The following is a 20912-nucleotide window of genomic DNA, read 5'->3' on the forward strand; positions in this document are numbered from 1 at the left end:
AACGTGCCGAAACATAAAAATCATGTAGAAAATTCAGTTTCGTCTAATAAAGTATACTATTAACTATACAAATGTAATATTCACGTAGTCATTTAAAAACACCGTGGTAAAATCATCAGGCATATTTCTAAACATCCATAAACAAGTCTCAAAAACAACAGCGGAAGTGGGGAATGAGTTCATGCTCGATATTTGTGCTGTAGGTCAAATAAAAGGTACTGAAAATTCGTTTATTACTTAGAAAAATATATTTTAGAGAAATTACTGCTTTGATAATAAAATAAACATTAGATTAATATTCGTTCTGATTAGCATGCTAGCCGGTGTGTTAGCATAGTTCTGCTGCAGCTCCAAAACAATCTGAATAACAAACTAAATAATTTTCATATTACAAAACAAACACAAATTATTCGATTCATTCATGCACGTGGTCAAGCTCAGCGGAGACAGTGTCGTTGTTTTGTTTGTTGAAGGTTTGCTTGACGTTATTGGTAAATATCAGAGTTTATTTATTCTAGAAATTTTGTTTTGACAGCTGAGATGGATTTTTTTTTTTTACTTGTAAAAGTAAAAATCATAGTTTTTATTTCTCCTTCTCTTAATTACTGTGATGAGATAAGTACCTTTTAAAGGTATTCCCAAAAAAATTAACGTTTTTTAGTTTTAAGTTGTAAAAGTATAATAGAGGTAGAAATATAATAAAGATACTGTACAAAATGTTATACATTTTGAGAGTTCAACATTAAGTGTCTCAGTTTACAATAAATTCACACTGGTGTTTTTATGAACCCAAACAATTTAAATATAATAATAAAAAATATTACTTCATTATCATTATTATTTATTTTAAAGATCATTTGCTGTCGTTATTTGTATTAACCCCCTATAACAGTATTACATTTCCGAAGTGCAATATTGTTTAGGTTTATCATGAAACGGTGCCAAGGAAGATTAGACTGTGGTGGTACCTGTGTTACTACTGATGAGAAATGAACATGTAAATTTCTGTATATTCATTGTGTCTTGTCACACTGACAGCAGCAGAGTTTGGAAGATGAACAGTCTCTCTCCAGAGGTGGCATTGAGCCGTATTTCTCCTGAGCTGCGGCCTTTACTCTGCTCTGTGGTGCGCAATGGACGGATTGGTTTAGACTCATCCAGCTGTCTCCGGATCACTGACATCAAGAGTGGGTGAGTGTTCTGTAAACTTAACAAAATCATAACATTTGGAGAACAATGCGTTTGTAAGTTCTCCAAGTTACAAATATGACTAATATTTTGAACTGAAATAGCCTATTTTTTAATTAAAATCCTGTCACAAATCCTTAATCAGAATTCCAGAAAGCAGAGGGGACTTTTCAGAATTAATCAATGAGTTTATTATAGGTCACTGCTTCTTTAAATATCTAAATTAAAATAATATCAGAGCTTTATGCGAAAAACAATTACAGCACAGTATCATGTAGTAATGGCTGCAATTTCCCACCCTTTGCTGAGCTTTAGAGTTTAGTGTCTTTAAGGTAATTGCAAATCCTTTTTATGATGTCAAGTCAAGTCTAGTCACCTTTATTTATATAGCGCTTTAAACAAAAAAGATTGCGTCAAAGCAACTGAACAACATTAATTAGGAAAACAGTGTCAATAATGCAAAATGACAGTTAAAGGCAGTTCATCATTAAATCCAGTGATGTCATCATTCATCTCAGTTCAGTTTAAATAGTATCTGTGCATTCATTTGCAATCAAGTCAATGATATCGCTGTAAATGAAGTGTCCCCAACTAAGCAAGCCAGAGGTGAAAGCGGAAAGGAACCAAAACTCCATCAGTGATGGAATGGAGAAAAAACCTTGGGAGAAACCAGGCTCAGTCGGAGGGGGGTGGGGGGGGTGGCACTTCTCCTCTGACCAGACGAAACCAGTAGTTCAATTCCAGGCTGCAGCAAAGTCAGATTGCTAGATACGTACTGGATCCGGGTGACTGCAGTGACCATCTGATCTGGATACAGACTGGATCTGGTGGCTACGGTGACCTCAGAATAAGAGAGAAACAGACTAATATAAGCGTAGATGCCATTCTTCTAACGATGTAGCAAGTATATCGGGTGTTATGGGAAGTGTTCCCAGTTCTGGTTTACCTAACTAATGCAGCCTAAAAATCCTTTTAATGGATTTGGATATTAGAAGCATATTAGTGTGTTATGTGTAAGCCAGGTTAAAGAGATGGGTCTTTAATCTAGATTTAAACTGCAAGAGTGTGTCTGCCTCCCGAACAGTGTTAGGTAGGTTATTCCAGAGTTTGAGCGCTAAATAGGAAAATGATCTGCCGCCTGCAGTTGATTTTGATGTTCTAGCTATTATCAAATATTCTAATTTTCTGAGATACTGAATTTGGGATTGTCCTTAGTTGTCAGTTATAATCATCAAAATTAAAAGAAATAAACATTTGAAATATATCAGTCTGTTTGTAATGAATGAATATAATATACAAGTTTCACTTTTTGAATGGAATTAGTGAAATAAATTAACTTTTTGATGATATTCTAATTATATGACCAGCACCTGTACAGCATCTCCCTGACATGTGCTTCAACACTAACTGCGGTTACTGAAACCACTCCTTATTTCTTTGCGTGAATATTTGGGCGGCATTATGCAAATATTTCCACATAGTGACGTAGAGATGTGGGGGCATGTTTGAATGAGCCATTTTTGGGGGATGTGGCAGAGTCTTAACTTTGATAAAGATTATCTCTTTGGATTTGAGACTTTAGTCTTTGCAACTTTACAGATCTTCTTTATGCACAGAGAGCTTGTAACACTTCAAAGAGAAAGGATAAATTGCATCATATGACTCCTTTAATCAGTTGAATGCATACTTGCTAAATATATTATTTATTGCTATTTTTCAGCTATTGAAGTGTCGTTGAAAGTTTTTTTCATTCATTTTTCATTTTAGCTGCACATCACTAATGCCTGGGCCATGCTGTGACAGATTCAAACTTCATATTCCATATGCTGGAGAGACTCTCAAATGTGAGTATATGAGTATGAACAGATCAGAGGTCACTCATAACTGTGTGAAAGCTGCTGATGTTTAATGATATTGGTTTGCTATATGTTCCTGCAGGCTACAACGTGTGCTGATTTAATGTGTAGTGATGCATTATAAATGTATTACGTTTTCAGACGGCAGTGTACAGTGTAAATCATTGTGTTGTTTATTACAGTGTGTTTTTATTTTCTGACATATTATCATCAACTCCAGCTCTGGGATTTCTCATCATAGTGCTAAAAAGTGATTGATTAAAACCTTATTAAAGCTGATGTGGCAAACTCATTAAACACCAATGATATTTTGTGTTTAATAAGCAAAGCTATTTGTAATCCAGTGAGTTCATGAGAATCACATTTGTAATTTGTAAACATCTTATTACTCATTCTTGCTAAGACAAACATCACTTTATACTAAATAGTTCATCGAGAAAGTTAATTTGCTAGCACTCATATAATTCCAAACTCATAACACTTTTGTAGAAAACATAAGATGATATTTTGAAGAATTTTTCATTTTTGTTCATATTGTCATGGACCAAAACCCCTAAAAGACAAAGGTAGTGTTAAATCAATCCATGCACCCCAGGTTATTATCATTAACTAAAACTAAACCATAAAAAAAAAAAAAAAAAACATTTTATTTCAGCTAGTTGCTAAGCTGATATTTATTATATTATTTTAGTATGCTGAAGTGCTAAACATTAATGAAATACTTAATGAATAAATAATAAATGAAAACACATCATATCTCAATGGCGAAAAATATCATGCTGGCTATCTATGGGCAGCTGTGGCCTAATGGTTAGAGAGCTGAACTTTTAACAAGGACTTGAACTTGCCAAGCTTGCAGAGCACTAATTCTGAGTATGGGTTACCGTACTTGGCAAAATGTCACGACTTTCACTTTACTGATTTGGACTGGGTAATGTGTTAGGAACAAAAAGATTCCACATCATTTGATGGAAATAAAAATTATCAATCGGCAGAGGGCTGAATTCAAAGATACCCTGAAAATCAAAGTTAAAATATGTTGCAGCAGGCTAGTACTACTGTGTACTAGAGCTGTAATCAGGCCATAAAAGTTAGGCCCGACAGGACCCAAGCCCGACAGGTTTTGACCCGAGCCCGACAAGTACATTTTGATTGACAGCTTTTTAAAAGCCCGAACACGTTTACAGCCCGACATTATTCAAATGTGCACACGCTTTTGCCTTTTGTCAAGAATGAGTCATTTATACATGTTTTAACATAATTTATTCATTATGTTAACTAATTATGCTAACCTAGACTAGACCACTTGGAAGTTGGAATAAAGAAATAAAATTAATTAATTAATAAAAGTCCTCTGTGACATCTTAACATCTCAGCACTCTAAATAGACAGGCTCATTTAGCCTATAAATAGACCAATGCACCAATAAAAACGAGTCTTTTTTTAACAAATTAAATTGAGATAAATTTTAAGTTAAGAATGGGAATTTGGCAATAACGAAATTAAGATAAAGGCTCAGCTGGGTTTGCTTCACCACTAGCAGCTGTTACTAGGTAAGTTTACCTCGCAAACCGGAGCGCAAGCCCGAGCCCGGCCTGAGCCCGCGTAAGATGATATAAATTAAGCCCGAACCCGTTGGGTCCCATCACGTCCCATCGGGTTCGGGCAAAGTTCTTCAGCTCTACTGTGTACTAAAATGGTACACAGTAGTATGTATGGCCCCCCACGTGCTTGTATGAGAAGACGGATGCTGTCCTGGGGGATTTCCTCCCAGATCTGGACCAGGGCATCACTGATCTCTATTGTAGAATGTAGAGGTGTTCTATTGGATTTAGGTCAGGCCAGCGTGGGGACCATTCAATGGTATAAATTCCTTCATCCTCCAGGAACTGCCTTACATACTTTCGCCACATGAGGCCTAGCATTGTCATGCACCAGGAGGAACCCAGGACCCACTGCACCAGAGTAGGATCTGAGTAGGGAAAGATTTCATCCCAATACCTAATGGCAGTCAGTGTGTGATTGTCTAGGCTGTAGAGGTTCTTGCGTCCCTCCATGGATATTCCTCCCCAGACCAACACTGACCCACCACCAAACCGGTTCTGCTGAACAATGTTACAGGAAGCATAATGTTCTCAATGGCTTCTCCGGTCCCTTTCACATCTGTCACATGTGCTCAGGGTGAACCTGCTCTCATCTGTGCAAAGCACAGGGTTGCCTGTGGCCGACTTTCCAATTCTGGTGTTCAGTGGCAAATGCTAATCAAGCTTTACGGTGGCAGGCAGTGAGCACAGGCCCCAATAGAGGACTTCAGGCCCTCAGGCCACCCTCATGAAGTCTGTTTCTGATTGTTTAGCCAGAGACATTAACACCAGTAGCCTGCTGGAGGTCATTTTGTAGGGCTCTGGCATTGCTCGTTCTGTTCCTCCTTGCACAAAAGAGCAGAAACCGGTCCTGCTGATGGGTTAGGATCTTGAGTTAGGAGACTGTATAGCAAACCTTCTGGCAATGGCATGTATTGATGTGCTATCCTGGAGGAGTTGGAATGCCTGTCCATTGTTATTTTGTAATAGGCTGTAATTGTTTTGTGGCTAGCTAGCATTTATTCAAGGGAAATTCACACAGAAACCTGAAGGCAAGTTTTCGTCCTCCTTTTCCCATAAACCCATAGAACAACATTTAACAACAGAACATCCAATTACTCTATGAACTTTTTGTAAATGTTAGACCAATAAAACTGTATTACACAGATTCTTCAAGACTTCGTAATGGTGGTGCACTGAGCACAATTCTTTCGATTTGGAAACAAGCTTCTGAGAAGGGCTTTTAGAGGTTTTGTCTGAAATCCTTTCAAGTACCACAAGCTCAGTGATGTTTAATGAGCTTGGATAGTAATTATAACTCGGCAGTGATCTTAATTGGGAGTTCCTGTTATAGCTCTGAGTCATGAGACACTCAAACACTCAAGCAGTTTTTCACGGAGGCCACATATGAACAAATTTCTTGGAGCTGGAATTGATCATGCAGTCTGACAGTGCGTAATCAAGGTTACTCAGTGAGGGCTTCTTCCTTTTGGAGATGCATGGCCCGATGATCATTGACTTATCGTATAAAGAAGGTTGGTTGTTGGTCATTTTAAGGCATTGGTGCATGCCTGAGGCAGTGCTTTTAGTTGTTTGCATTTTTGCATTAGCGGCCTTTACTGAAGGTCAGTGCTCAAGTGCAAATTTAAATGAAAAGTCTAATTTAGTTCTAAAATGGAGGCGTAGCTGAATGATGGCCATATTCTTAACACTGTGTCACAATAAATCATAGTAATCAGTATTTGAATTACATCTGTATTCTCATGTTAAGTAATAACACTTGCTCCACTCCTCAGGAAGTAGTCCATTAAATATTCTATTGGCATTTTTTTTCACATGAATTAAAATAATTGTCCCTTTTTTCTTGGTATTGTTCAGATAGAAACAGATTTGATTGATTTTCTTGGAAAGCTGAGGCATTTACATATCCATTATTTGTAGTATCTGGAAACACATTCAAATTTTTCTGTTTCTAAATAATCAAGAATGATAGCAGAGTTGAGAGTTGGCACTGTTTCCTAGGTTTTATTTAGCAAATGCCAGTGGGTGACAATTGAAAAGTGACTCGAGACCTTTTCACAACTCATCGCCTTTGTTTTGCCAATGACTTGCCTAAGGATACCAGACCTATGCAAATTATCAGAGAATCTTTCAGATACTCTGTATGTTATGATTTTTTTTAAGCATCTGTTTTATAAATGTCACAATCTACCTGCTGTGGAATTGTGTTGTATGTCCCAACATCAATTTAAATAGTTTTCTCTATTAATTTTTTTTTTTTTTTTACTTAGAGTTACTCCAGAATCAGGAGAAACAGAAAAAAAGTGAAATATTTTAGCATTTCTCAACTGTTGCCCGCTCCAGTTGCTAGGTGGTTCATTGTAATGCCGTTCTTCCAGGAAGAATGCTGATTGTTTACTCGTGATACTAATGCACTGGCAGAAGTGCTGACTGTTGTTTGCATGCAAAGAGAGCAATCCAGTCACTAAACAGAGTTCTCCGGCTTTCTGCTTCTCACAAGAGTTTGCGAAGGCTTCTTTGTGTTTTTTTGTTTTGTTTTTTTGAGTAGCACCCACCTTGACTACACTCAGGGTGTAAATTTGGGTAGTGCTGCATATTTGCCCAACATTTATGCTTCTATGCCAAGTCCACTATCTCTTTTTAGGTATTTGGCAACAGTTTTTCCAAAATGCCATCAGATGTGACAGATGTACGACAAACATCATCCAGGCTCTTTTCCCTGGTGCTCCATCTGTGGACAATTACTGCCTTGTGTTTGTTTTGCTCTGTTTTGTTTTTGTCCATGGAAAAGACAGAGGAGAAGTGGTATGGAAAAAAGAAGAAATGTATATTATTTGAACAAGCATGGTCTAAATTCATTGATGAGAGCTAAGCAAGTTATAAAAACAATGCTTGAAATTTGGATGTTGAGTTGTATTCTACTCTGAAAACTTGATTGAGTGCTTCTGAAAGATGAATGAAGATGACAAAAGGTTTTTTTTTTTTTTAATGTATGTACCTTTTTACCTCACACAGATAAACCCATAATAATAGTATCACCTGTCTAACAATATTAATATCAGAACATTATACCCATGATTGAAAATTAAGCTTTTTCAGTGGCTTGTTTAATCTTCCATTAGTGCGATAATGACCTATTAGAGTTGGTGTGACTACAAGATCCATTAGGCCATCCACATAAAAAAAAAAGCTATTCTTTGATATTGACATTGGTTTTTTTTGGTCTAATAAGATCAAGGATTGATAAACAACCATGAAACCTTTATTTTTTACATAAAGAGCTTACATGGAAAGTAGAGTAATTGCAGTGTGTGAATGTCATACAGGCATCTAAAGTGCATGTCTCCTTGAGTGAGATTTGTTTTTTGCCTGGTTGTATTCTACAGTGCAACTCAAAGAGTTGGCTTGTGTCTTGGCTTGAACTGGATGTAAATCAATAACGTATGTCATTTCACATTGTTTATGAAGTAATTATCAGTGTTATTAACCTTTTCTTCTTACAGGGGACATTATCTTCAATGCCAAAGAGCCAGAACTGCCACCAGACTTTATCTTTGGAGAGGATGCTGACTTCCTGCCTGAACCATCAGAACTTCCGGTGTGTATTACGATTATAATTATGACATCATTCCCCTTTATTTATTTATTTTTCAATGTTAAAACAACACCCATATAAGATGGTGCATTCAGTTTATATATTCTCTGTATAGAGAGACCAAATTTAACAAAATCTGACAAATACAAATTGTCTAGTTTTAGTGAAGTGTCTGTGCTTGCTTTTGGGTCAGTCACTCTTATTCCCCACAAAAAAAAAAAAAATCTCAAATCTCCAGTGAAGCAAAAATGTTGTAGCTGCAGGCTAAACTCGGTTGTTCAGAAATACACCCAACAAGGCAGAACAATGGCTCTGTTATTCTGGAATATATTTGAAGTAGCAGTGCAGCAGATATTTCAGCTGTTTTAACTTCCTTTAGTGCAGTGAGTTATATCAGATGGCTGGTATCGATGTGCGTGGTCGACTCAGCAGCCAAATTTGACCCACGGGGCTTCCAGTGTTCTGAAGAGAGAGTGTTGGTGAATTACATAAGTGTTGTGTCTGCGTTTAAAAGTGTCCTTCTTCATGTGCCGATTTTAGGGTTGCAAAATTAGCAATGGTAGTGCTGCTGCAGAACACCTTCAAAAACAACCATCCAGATAGAAAACTCACTAGGCTTTGGAACAGTCATTCATTCTTTTTTTTATTATTATAAATGTTGGTTTGTTTTTTGTTAGGGTTAGGAATATAATTTTTGGCATGAAAGATCCACTGTGTTACTGTGCTACACAAACAGTGTGCCGCATGCCTAGCATTTGTGTATTTTGTGTGGGGTTAGATTTGTTTATTTTCCAAATAAATAGATTATGGTCCTCAAATAAATGTGGAGAGTTTCAATAATAAATAAAGTTCACAATAAATAAAGTACAGTTGTCAAAGAAAAAATTTTTTTTGGATGTAGCTAGAACGTGCTGCGATTGATTGGCTTGAGTAGATAGTGGGAGGAGTCCATCTATTTGTGGATTTGTGTACACATTTGTGTATGGTGATTCATAAATGCAGGAAGCAATCCACAGATGTTATAAATAGTTAACTATGGTTGTTATTGTAGTTAACTATAATAACCAAAAAAAATAAAAAATTAAAAATCATCTTAAAATGAAAATATTTATTAACTTTAAAATTATATATTTTTATTGATCAATCTGTTTATTTGCAGATTGTTACCTGAATTTTTTGGAAATATGCAACAAATCTAACCCCATAGTTATGCGTCAGACCTTTGTGAGTTTATAAAGAGTTAGTGGTCAGAGACATAGTATAACAAACTGTTTCAGGTGCACTTCACAGACCCACAGCATTCTTGATATGTTGTTCTGCCTCTCAAATCATGCATTGTTAAACACTCTCCTACCAAATGAGTGACATAATCAAATCTGTTATTACAAACAATCCATAGGTCAAACCCAATAAGAAACCAGGCATGAGACATTACCTTCTTTTTTTCTTGATCATTGTTTTTATTATTTCCCTATTATAAATTAATGTTTTGTAGTCAAAATGTGAGAAAAACAGAGCAATGGATTCCACCAATCATTGTCATATTGCAGTTATTGCTGTCAAATGATTATTTACATCCGAAATAAAAGTTTTTGTTTAAATATGTGTGTGCTGTGTATATTTTATATATATACATACACATGCATGCATATTTGAAGAATTTTTTGTATTCTTGTAAATATATGTAAACATTTTCTAAATATTTTCTGTATGAGAGTGTATTTATATAAACATGATAGAAATAAACAGTACACGTATATATTATGTAAACAAAAACTTTTATTTTGAATGCGATTAATTGCGATTAATTATTTGACTGCACTAATTGCAGTAAATTCTATTCTATTCATAGGCAAAATTGACTGGCATCTCAAATGGGGTCACCAGATTCCTCTTGTGGTGTGTTAAATAACTTTTTAATGAGAATTAGAGATTATTTTGCAAAGGAGACCGTGTTTGTGCAAGACATGGTTTAGATTCGTCTGGACTCTGTTGTTAAGACTCTTCATACCCTGATTGCTTAAAGCTTTCCTTCAGGCTATTTTTAAGGAGGAACAGAATGAAAAAATCCCCTGCTTATGTCAGAGTCTGTGAGACGGTGACTATTGCTCACTGTCTCTTGAATGCAGCTGAAAACATGAGGGGGGAAGCACCTCTATGCTGCCAAGGCTGCACTCTGCCCATGTGTTTGCTTTGTGTTTTAGCTTCTTCGTTATGGCGGGCGGGTATGTGTATGTAGCCATTTCGTTTCTTTTCCAGGGACATTTTCTTATGGTGGTTTGCAGCCACTTTCCCTCTGTCTTATTCTTCATCCTGCTTATTCTTCACTTGAATTTTTATTTTTTTGTCATTTATTTTTTATGTGTAACCAAACATGAATGACTTCCTGGGGAAGTTAATATGCAACATAATGTTGTATGGCAAACATAATGTCTAAAAACGGGTATAAATTTGTTTTATATGTTCTTATTCTGATTTGTTCATCTTATTTGCTTTCGTCCTTCCCAGACTGTTCTGCTGCTTTAATTTGGCTGTCAGTGCGTCCCATGCAAACTGATAACTTTCACATTGGCATGTGAGAGACTCAAGATCAACAATGACCTCTTGCGTCTGGATCGTTCACACCTCAATATGCAACTGTTTGAAAATCTACCTGCCTATAGATTCCTTTTGCGAGACCCAGGGTGGCCTTGTAATTTGTTGTAAATGGAAGAGCAGTAGAGTAATGACGTTGTTCTGTTTAGTGTGAAAAATGTAGTTTACATAGGTTTTGTAGGTAAGGATGTTAGCATGTTGCTCCGCTAACGACAAAACAGCTGTTATGTTTAATGATTCTAATTTTCACATCACCAGCGCCGATGCTGGACACAGGCTTGTTTTCCAGTTACATGAAGTATTGCAGAAATTTCACACTGCTTTGAGGAATTTCTGATGTCTCAGTAAAACTTGGGGTTGTTTACACGCTGTCATAAGTATTATTAGCTGCTAACTACCATTTTGTTTCCATGGTTTGAATGGTGGGTTTATTTGATTGGCTGACACCAGAAGATTTACAAAGGTGTAAAAAGAAATGTTGCAATGTTGCAAAGTGTTTTCATCATTTCTGATTTTAAAGTTGATTAATGTAGGTTCTTTGTACTTGTTTTTAAAGGTTTTCAATTTTCCTCCATTTTAATTTGATAAATATAGGATTTATTACAGAAAGTTGACATTGCTCTTCTGAACCCTGCACCTAGTTTTATCATAAAAGAAATGGTTCATCCAAAAGTGGAAATACTGTTAGCATTTAACAAGTTGTCTTCCAAACTAGTATGGCTTTTTCCATGGATCGCAGAAGGAAATATTTGGCAGCCTAAAGATGTTGAAATTATTAAATGAATGCCACCTACCCGAAACCTACCTGATACATTATTTTCAACTTTTTGATTAGTTCCTTCATTTTTATTGAAAATAATTGCCTTTCTGATGTGATATGAGATTTGAAAAGGGAGAAAAAAAAAGGTTGGCAAAAGGCGGATTCGAGCCCGGGTCGATCTCGCCAAAAAGACTACGCAACTCACTTTACCATCTTCGCCACTGGATCTAATGATTAACAGCCATCTTTTATATAGTGTTGACTAGCCCTATCACACGTTTGTGGGTGGAGCTAGTGTAAATAACCTCTGGCAAGAAGGCGAGCTATTTGCACATAAAAAGATATTATGTATTTTCAATCATGTTTTAATTTAAACAGTTCTGTTGTGCAGCATCTTATTTGGCAAAAAAATAATAGTTTTTTGTTGTAAATGAATTGTTATAAAGTATTTTCATTTGCTAACAATTCAAACTCTCGATTAAACTGTAAGTTTATTAACTCATTTCATTAGATGATAAATTTGTATTCAATCAAAAAGCTCTGAATCCAGAAAAAAAAAAAAAAAGAAAAACACAGAATTTAGGGCAAAATGAAATGGATTTCACTTCGCTGTGCGAGACACAGACCAAATGTTGCTTGTATTTGTTTGTGTACATTAAATTGCTGTGAATCAAAAGACAAGGCATCAGTGATTTGTCACAAGATACACAAGAACAAAATGCCATTGTTGTTAAACTATTGTGCACAAATGCAAATTTGACTTTTATCATATTTTACCAAATATAAAAAAACGTAATGCAGTACACAGTAGACAGTAGAGATGTCTTGATGCTCCTTTGTAATTTGCTGTTAGGATTGCCATTGTAATTTATTATTTTTAGTACGGGCATACTTTACATATAACATTATGACTAGGCAGAGATTTTGTTGACACCACAGAGATCACAAGTTTGATTTGGCTAGCTGTGAAAGCACTGCTTGAAACAAAATATGACTCAGCTAGCTCCAAACAGCTCTGTAGCAATTTCATTCAGAGATGCTTTTCATTCAAATAGCAGTCATCACCTGAGAATCTCAAGTCTTGGTACTTTTTTAATGGATGAAGGTCAAATAGTGCACTACAGTGCAGACTTCTGTGCTGTTTACAATTTTGGAAAGCATGAAGAGTCTGAATTTGTAAAAAAAAAAAAATATATATATATATTAGATAGGCCAACTCATCAAAAAATCAATTGGGGAAACTGTATCATTCAACAGGATGGCTGTAGGAAAGGATGTCCTGGAAAGAGACAATTATCTTCATACATTTGCATTATACATGCTGTAAGGCATTTGGCAAATGCTTTTATTCAGAGCATCTTGCATTGCATTCAGTGCTGTTAGATTTTATTGATGATCTGACATTTTGGTCTTAACCCATTTAAAATAGACAGGAGGACATACATGACTGAAGTAGCTCTAAATTGGCCTAAATTGTTTGAAAACTTAAAAACATATGCATTAAAATAAGGTTTTTATGGTTGTTATGCAGTTTGTCGATCATTAGCTGGATAACCACAGAGACTAGCCTCAGCCAATCCTGTAGACTAATGTAACATTGACCAAAAGTGATTCAGCATGCGGCCAGAAAGGATACTTTATTCCAGTCTTACTTAATTTCTATAACCAGACCATTCACTTGCACAACTTGGCGGAAAATGTATGATTAAGTGACACTGCTTCCCAGAATATAACTCTGGGATCAGGGAGCCAGACCTCAATTAACACTTATGGAAAGACACTACAGGCAAAAATGTTATTATATTGCACTTTATCTGGTTGCTTCTGTAGATTTTAATTACAGTACAATCTTAAGACTGAATAATACAATGTTTTGTTTTAAATAAACTGTTGTATTTTCATTTGATATTTTTTTTTTAATCTGACTAAATTGTTCATGTTTTATTAACTGACTTCATTCGACATCATCTTTAAATCCAGAAAAAAAATACAATGAAAAACAGAATTTAATGGAAAATAAAATGGATGGATTTCTAGTTTTGTGTGAGGCTCAGACCAAAATGTAACTTGTATTTGTTTGTGTACATTAAAATATGGTGCATAAATACATCAGTGACCTGTTACAAGATACTCAAGAACCAGTGGCATTTCATACCATTGGTGTTAAATGTGCACAAATGCAAATAAGACTAAAAAAAATTGCAACGCAATGCACCATAAACAGTAGAGCTGTCTTGATGCTTCTTTGTAATTTGCTCTTATTATTGGAATTGGAATTCAATATCCTCAATGCGGGTACACATTACTTATAACATCATGACTAGGCAGATAATAGAATGTAATAATAGATAATAGATTGTGTTGATTCCACAGAGATCACAAGTTTGATTTGGCTAGCTGTGAAAGCAAAATGAATTATAAATCTTCACTTCATGTACCCCTTACACATCAGGGGTTTGTACATAGAACTTTATTTATTTATTTATTTTTTTTATTTTTTTATTTAATGCACCTAATTTTATACCTAAAAACACGATGAAGTGTCTTGCCTTAAGGTCCAGTTTCTTCTTTCACCAATAATTAAGCACATCAAACTGAGTTGTAAAATGTTATTTCATCACCTTTTCATCCCCTTTAATTAACCCTCTTTTTCTCAATCAAAAAGAAAATATTATGTCTGTTATTATGTCTCCTGTTCCTGAAAAGCAGAATAAAAGTGAAAGTTAAGCAGAGCTGCGTTTGTTTCAATATTACTAAGAACGCCTCGGTTTAGAGTCTCTAATTAACCTCCGTCAAACACTAACAGTGCTGCAGCAGCACACTACAAAGCTTTACTACTTTTGATTTTAATTAGTGGCTTTTCTGGCCGTTGAGGAAAGAGCAGCTAATTGTGGTGAGGTGGCTGAGACAGTGACCTAAGCTCCAGGATGGAACATCTGACGTTAGCCATGGGAAAACTGGAGAGATCAAAGCACTCTTAGTTTAAGTTTCACCGGGTTCGGAGAATCGAGGCTGCAGTCTAGACAGCAAACATCTCAGCCTGTGGTGATGTCTTGTTTAGGCTTATATTAATGATTCATGCAACGCATAATCCTGTTATATTCCACATTTTTGTGTGACCTTGTTTCGACCGCAGTGCAACCCACACTCTATTAAAGGGTTTCACGTTTAAAAAGGCATTGTAACTTAATATCATAGTTTGACTGTTGAATTGTTTGAATGGTGTATGGTTAAAAGAATAACACCACATTACAGAACAAGTGAAGCATAGAGTCAAGATACAGGCTTTTTTTCAAGTACTTTTAAACTATAATCAGCAGATTGGCTTTGGGAAATCACTCCAGGGTGATTTCACTTCTTTCACTTCATATTCAGATTTATTTTACAGTTTAACTTAAATTTAGAATTAGGTCAGTGTTTATGAATATGGCCCAAACCAGATTTTTATTTTTTTTATTTATTCATTTGGTGAATTTTAATAATCACTCTGAATCTCAGATTTTGTCTCCAGATCTTGGCCATGTTAGTTGTCATAATAAATAACATTAATTAGTTATGAATTATTTGTTAATTTATTTATTGTCAGATCAGAATTCATTCATACAATATATATATATATATATATATATATATATATATATATATATTTTTTTTTTACTTTATTATTATTTTAATGTTTATAATTTTAAAGTTTATATCTTTATAACTCAAAATTTGTCTATAATAATACATTTATAGTGTTTGAATTTTGTTTAAACGGAAAATCTTAATTGGTCACTATGCGGTGTGTCTATGTACATTTTGTAAAAAAAAATTGTTTAAACTTATTCTCTTTTAATGATGCAGTAGCTCAATGAATTTAGGGAGGTTTAGTATTATAGGGATACAATAATCGGATATTGTGTCATGCCTGTATGCTTTATTCTTATGTTATGGATTAAAGTCATTTGCCCCTCTCCCTTCCTCTGGATACATAATTTTTTCCATCAATCCCCATGGATGGATATTTCATTGGTCTCCCGGAATTGTCTTCAAGTTTTTCTAGGCCTGTTCTGGCAATCACACCGGCAGTTCTATTTTTTACGAGTCACTTGGCATTATGGGAAGGATATAACATTGACAATAGAGAGGTAGCAGGGGTTGTGTTTTGGCATGGCCTGAATAAACCGTTCATAATGACCAGGAAACTGTGGGGAAGTGTATCAGCCAGGGAGATTTTGGAAACAACCAAAAGACACCAATGTCTGGGTACAGAAGTGTTAATGTGCACACTGTTATCTCTTTATAATTGAGTGACGGTTGATTCTAGTAAAATGATTGAGATTGCATTGTTTTATTCTGCTGAACTTATTCTATTTGGCCGTGTTTTTCTGAAATGTTTGCCAGGCAAGAAGACTTGGAAAAAAAAACACAAAAGCAAAATGAGTTCCAAGTGGAAAAACACAGTTCAAATAAGACATACTTTGTATTACACTTAGTCATGCAATCTGTATTAAGACACTGTTGTATTAAGACCCTGTCATAACCCCTAGCTTGACAAATATTTTCATAGCCTTTCACTTTCAGATATCTTCTTTTTTTTCTTTTTCTTATTTAAAATGGGACCTTCTCCAGCCTCTTAAATTTGCACATCTGGAGTTTCCAAACACATTGCAACACTCTGTCCTGAGTGACCTGTGTTATTTCAGCCCTTTCATTTCTCCGGCCCTGTTTGCAACCAGGTCTCCTACACACCAGAAATTCTGCTTTGAACAGTGGTTTTTAAGTGTTTAAAGTAATTATTGTAAATATTTGCGTTTAGCCTGCACCTGAACCATGAGTTCGCTTTGGGAAAAACCCTCAACTGCCATAAATCCAGACATATGCAGGAGCATAGAGACACCTTGGCACCGTTTGCTGACATTAAGTGCAAAATATCCTCTGCAGCCCTCACAAAAAAAAAAAAAAAAAAAAAAAGTTAAAAAAAAATTGTTTTACTAACAGTAACAAAGCACTATTTCAGGTTTAGTGTAGCTTACACTCACTTGGTGACCATTGAGGTCAAACTAAACAATAAAGAAGTAAAGTAGTTAAAGTATAAAGTAGTTTTTTGCAGCAGTAAAGCCATACAAATGAACTACATTTTTTTCAAAGCAGTTGAACTGGATATGTCAGTGCTTCAGTCTTGCTTCAACCCATCCTTAACTCTGTACATTACGTTATGGATCTTATTGAGAATTGTACTGTTACTTTTCTAAGAAAGCATTCATGCAGTTTTGTGTGCAATAAAATGAGTGGGGGAAAAATCTCACAGATTTACTGTGAATGGATTAGAGACTTGATTAACTGGTAAAGAAAAAAATCTTTACTGTTGTCCATCATGGGGAAGGAAATGGAGAATTGGAAGCTCTATGTTGGATGCAGTAAAACATGATTTTAATAGAATCTGCGGTTCCCTCCTGCTGAAGGAACACCTCATGTTCCACTACACAACAATGCAAAACAGGGTGACCATATACAGAGGCAGGCAAACCTGGGCACACTTAACCACCATTTCCTCTTCCTTTCTGTTCTGCTAAAGCAAATCCCAAAATTATTACTGGCAAAGCCATAGACAGAAATGGAAATATGGAATTATATATATTAGGGGTGTACCGATTCACTCATTTTCTTGATGCATCAATTACAAACCCTTACAATGCATATGCATTGATCTTGAAACACGATTTTTGAATCCTGAATCGCCGATCTCGGACAGTAATCAATTTAAAACGTTAAGAATCTAATGAATCGCGATTTCTATAGCGATTCAGTGCTTTTTTTTTTTTTTTTTTTTAAATATATACACATTAAATTACTACAAGCACGAATAAATGGAGACCTTGATCAGTGTTCGTGCCTCGCTTCTCTCCTTCACTATTACTGCCCGAGACTGTCACAGGATTGCGCTCACGCTCCGTTCGTCTCTGACGCAGCTGATGTGTGATCTCTCCTTAGTACTAATGGGCAGTAATACTAAAGTTAAGTAGCTTTATTTTTCTGTAGTTTTTCAATGGCTCTCTGCATCTTACCGACGGCGTTACCTGAGCAGTTGAATGCTGTATTTATTGCATGGACGGAGCAGAAATGTAAGTGTCTTAATCATATGCACAGTTCCATTGAATGATAAATGTGTTTTGACAATGCTGATGAACCGAAAGTATGAAGGAAACTGTTAAAATAACCACAGCATTAACAAAAACCTTGAAATTATCAGATTTATCTGATAATCAGATGCATGAAAGTAGCACTTGTTGCTATAGAAACAGGCATCGGGCACATTTTCTTTCAGGATCATCATTCGCTGATGGAGAGGAAAAGTTAAATAGTGTAGCTACTATGGAATTTTATTTTGTGAAAATGAGCTAAACTTTCCACACTGAAAGAGAAGTGATCTCTCTCATAGACGTGCCAGGCTTTATCTGCAGCTAAGAAATTCTCTTCCCTGTTTCAGTTTTCAGTTTTTACATAGTTGGATAGATGCATAATCATTTTGCATCCCTGTTTCTCATTTTGGTTTAGATTTTATTTATTCTCAAAGTTTGTAAATTTGATTCCATTAATTAAGTATGAAAATGTACTATTACATTATTTAAATATATATTGATAGAAAACAAATTATGTTTAGGCACCTGCTTTCATTTTGTTTGGAAAAAGACAAACTTTTCTGTAGAGTTTTAATGCCTATTTTGTACCCTTTTTGTGGGATGTGCCTTCTCTTTTTTTATTTGAAGCATTAAGTTCATGTGAAGAGAACATTCTGGACCTCATCAGCCAAGTCATTTTGAACACATGACAAAATCAATTTAGTGTGATCTAAAACTTGGCACACTTTAGCCACTCTTCATGAGGAAAACTGAACACTTGCCCACACTCAAATTAGACGCTAGCTCAGATTAATTTAATACTCAAAATATTTTTCCTCTTTTTAATTTTCTGCTCAAGTTTGTTGCTATTTATTGGGGCTGATTGCCAGTGGCACAAAAAATATATATATTTGAGGTGCTTAAATAATAGCTGTTTCCTAAAGAATTATCTCTGCATTTCAGATGACAGCTCTTCTTATAGACTTTTGATGAAGCATTTTGAAAACAGAGCCAAGTATTAAAGAGTTCCACCTCAAGACCTTGCGTTACATTTTTCTGTTTTGTGCCTGTTTCTATTTGCAAAATTTGAAAAGTTATAAGTTTGTTGCAGAAGGCATCAATCTACCCAAATCCTCTGAGGTTTTATCACCAAACTCCCATCATTTAATTTGTTTACCAACAGATTGTGTTGTGACTGATGCATTATTATGCAGAAAGCCACTGTCAGAGCAGCTCCTTCTGTTGCTGTGTGCGTTCATGTGTGTGGGAGGTTTGCTCTGAAGGTGAGGAGGACTAGGTGTGCCTCTCGGGCGTTACTGAACCCGGAGGCTTCACACCCACGGCACATCAACCTCGGCCCAGCTCTGACAGATCAGCTTACAGGAACTCGCACTCCTTTCTAAAAATGCTCCCAGTGTGGCCACATAGTAATGGTGGAACAAAAAGACAAAAGATCTGCAGAACAGATAAAAAAATCTGCTTTTTTAATATTTATATTTATTATTATTTTATTTATTTATTTTTCACGCTTTGTGTCTGTGTGCCCAGTGGATTAAACTCTAAAACAAAGTGTAAAGTTATGTTGTAATTCAGAAAAAAATCAATTAGTAGAAGGCAAATTTTAAGTAAGTTTTTAATCTGTATAGCCTATCTGTTAAAATCTACTTGTATATATCTATGCAATCACCAGAAAATTGATGTTGTAATTTAAGTGACTGATATCACGGCTGTGATTGCCATATGGTAGCACTATTTTCCTCAACTGAAATAATGTTATTATACAGAACTGCTAAAATCGGTTTTACCTTCATAATAAGCTGACAACCACCATAAAACACAGACTGTAAAGGGAAAGCCACATGAAAGTTAAAGTTCATCACTGTTAGCTTTTCCACAAGCTATGATAAATGATATAAAAGATGCAGTGTAGAAACAAAAAGAAAAGAAAAGAAACTGTTATTTCAGTGTAAAACAAACATCGAATGTGAGCTGTCACAGAGAATTGTGGTAATGTACATTTAATTTTTTTTTTTTACTGTGAATTATAAGATGACACTTTTTTCCCTCTAAAATACACATTTAACAGTATCTTACAGTAAAATTACATCTAATTTCTCATTAGTTCTATTGCAGCTTTTCACTGTTGCCATAGTATTTTTTAAATAGTCTTTTATGATAATAACAATCATATTATGTTGTAAAAGAATAAAAAGAATTTGACTATGAGGAGGTCATTAATTGAAAATTTATACATTTAAACACTCTTGTTGTCTCGCTTTTGGATTTATTTTTTATTTTTATTTTTTTCTTGAGGTCAATTTGCAATATGTTATTTTTGTGTGTAATGTGGGTAATTACAAAATGAAGACTGCTTTGTCCTCTCTCTGAGTAAGAAATGGTTTCCAAGGCAGACAGGACTTGGAGTGACTCAAAAAGAGTGTCAATATTGCATCACTCTGCGCAGGCCTTTTGTTTTATGGCACGTATCTAGCTTTTTGCGACCGACTGCTGTCTCGATTGTATTGTCCGGGGAGCATAAAGTGACAGAGAATTTTCAGGGGCCCTGGAAAGTCCAAACACAGTTCCTCTGACACAGCACATTCCTGATGTCGGCTTTCCTTCGCTTTCTTCATCCTCAACTTTCCTCGGGCTGTTCATTGCTTCATCCTAAAACATACCTAAACAATATCCAACTTGTTTTCTGTCGCCCAGTCATTACGGGAATCCTGTTGTTGCTGGTAACCGTAGACAGCCCAGGATGATGAGGTCATTGCTGGTGTAAGCGCCCTGCCCCTGCCCTGCCACAGCTTCCTCTCTAGGCAGAAAGGATGAGCCCTTCCTTCTCCAAAACAATGGCATCTTTCTTCCTGCTCAGACTAATCTATAGAGAGATGTACAGAAAAGTGGCCAGACGGACACCGGACTGTTATTGTCATCTTTTCTAACTATTCAGTGCTTAACTCTTTTTTTTGTTAATGCAGCATGCAAATAACTCTTGACATTTGACCCTTGTGATCTCAAAACAGATCGATCTTAAAATAGAGCAGTGACAGAAAAAAAGTGGCTAATGAAGATGGCTTGTGTATGTGAACCACTGTGGTTATGTCATCATCAGCTGGCTCATAGTGTTTCTGGCATGGGTTTAGCTGCTGAATGCCTCAGATGTTTTCTGGGGTCATTTATACTCAGTTTTTGTGAAAAGCCGTTAAA

The 20912-nt window shown here is 35.6% G+C and overlaps 1 protein-coding gene across 1 annotated transcript in view; it reads left to right on the forward strand.

Moving 5' to 3' along the window:
• Positions 1-76: 76 nt before the first annotated feature.
• The window catches only part of LOC132113033 (BRISC and BRCA1-A complex member 2), a 77026-nt gene continuing 56190 nt past the window's right edge, over positions 77-20912 (forward strand). Inside the window, exons 1-4 of the mRNA XM_059520823.1 lie at positions 77-215; positions 1039-1191; positions 2956-3032; positions 8152-8246. Coding sequence (XP_059376806.1) covers positions 1055-1191; positions 2956-3032; positions 8152-8246 — 309 coding nt within the window. The 5' untranslated portion in view covers positions 77-215; positions 1039-1054. The remainder of the gene's footprint in view (positions 216-1038; positions 1192-2955; positions 3033-8151; positions 8247-20912) is intronic.

The sequence above is a fragment of the Carassius carassius genome, chromosome 32, assembly GCF_963082965.1.
Source record: "Carassius carassius chromosome 32, fCarCar2.1, whole genome shotgun sequence".
Taxonomy (NCBI): domain Eukaryota; kingdom Metazoa; phylum Chordata; class Actinopteri; order Cypriniformes; family Cyprinidae; genus Carassius; species Carassius carassius.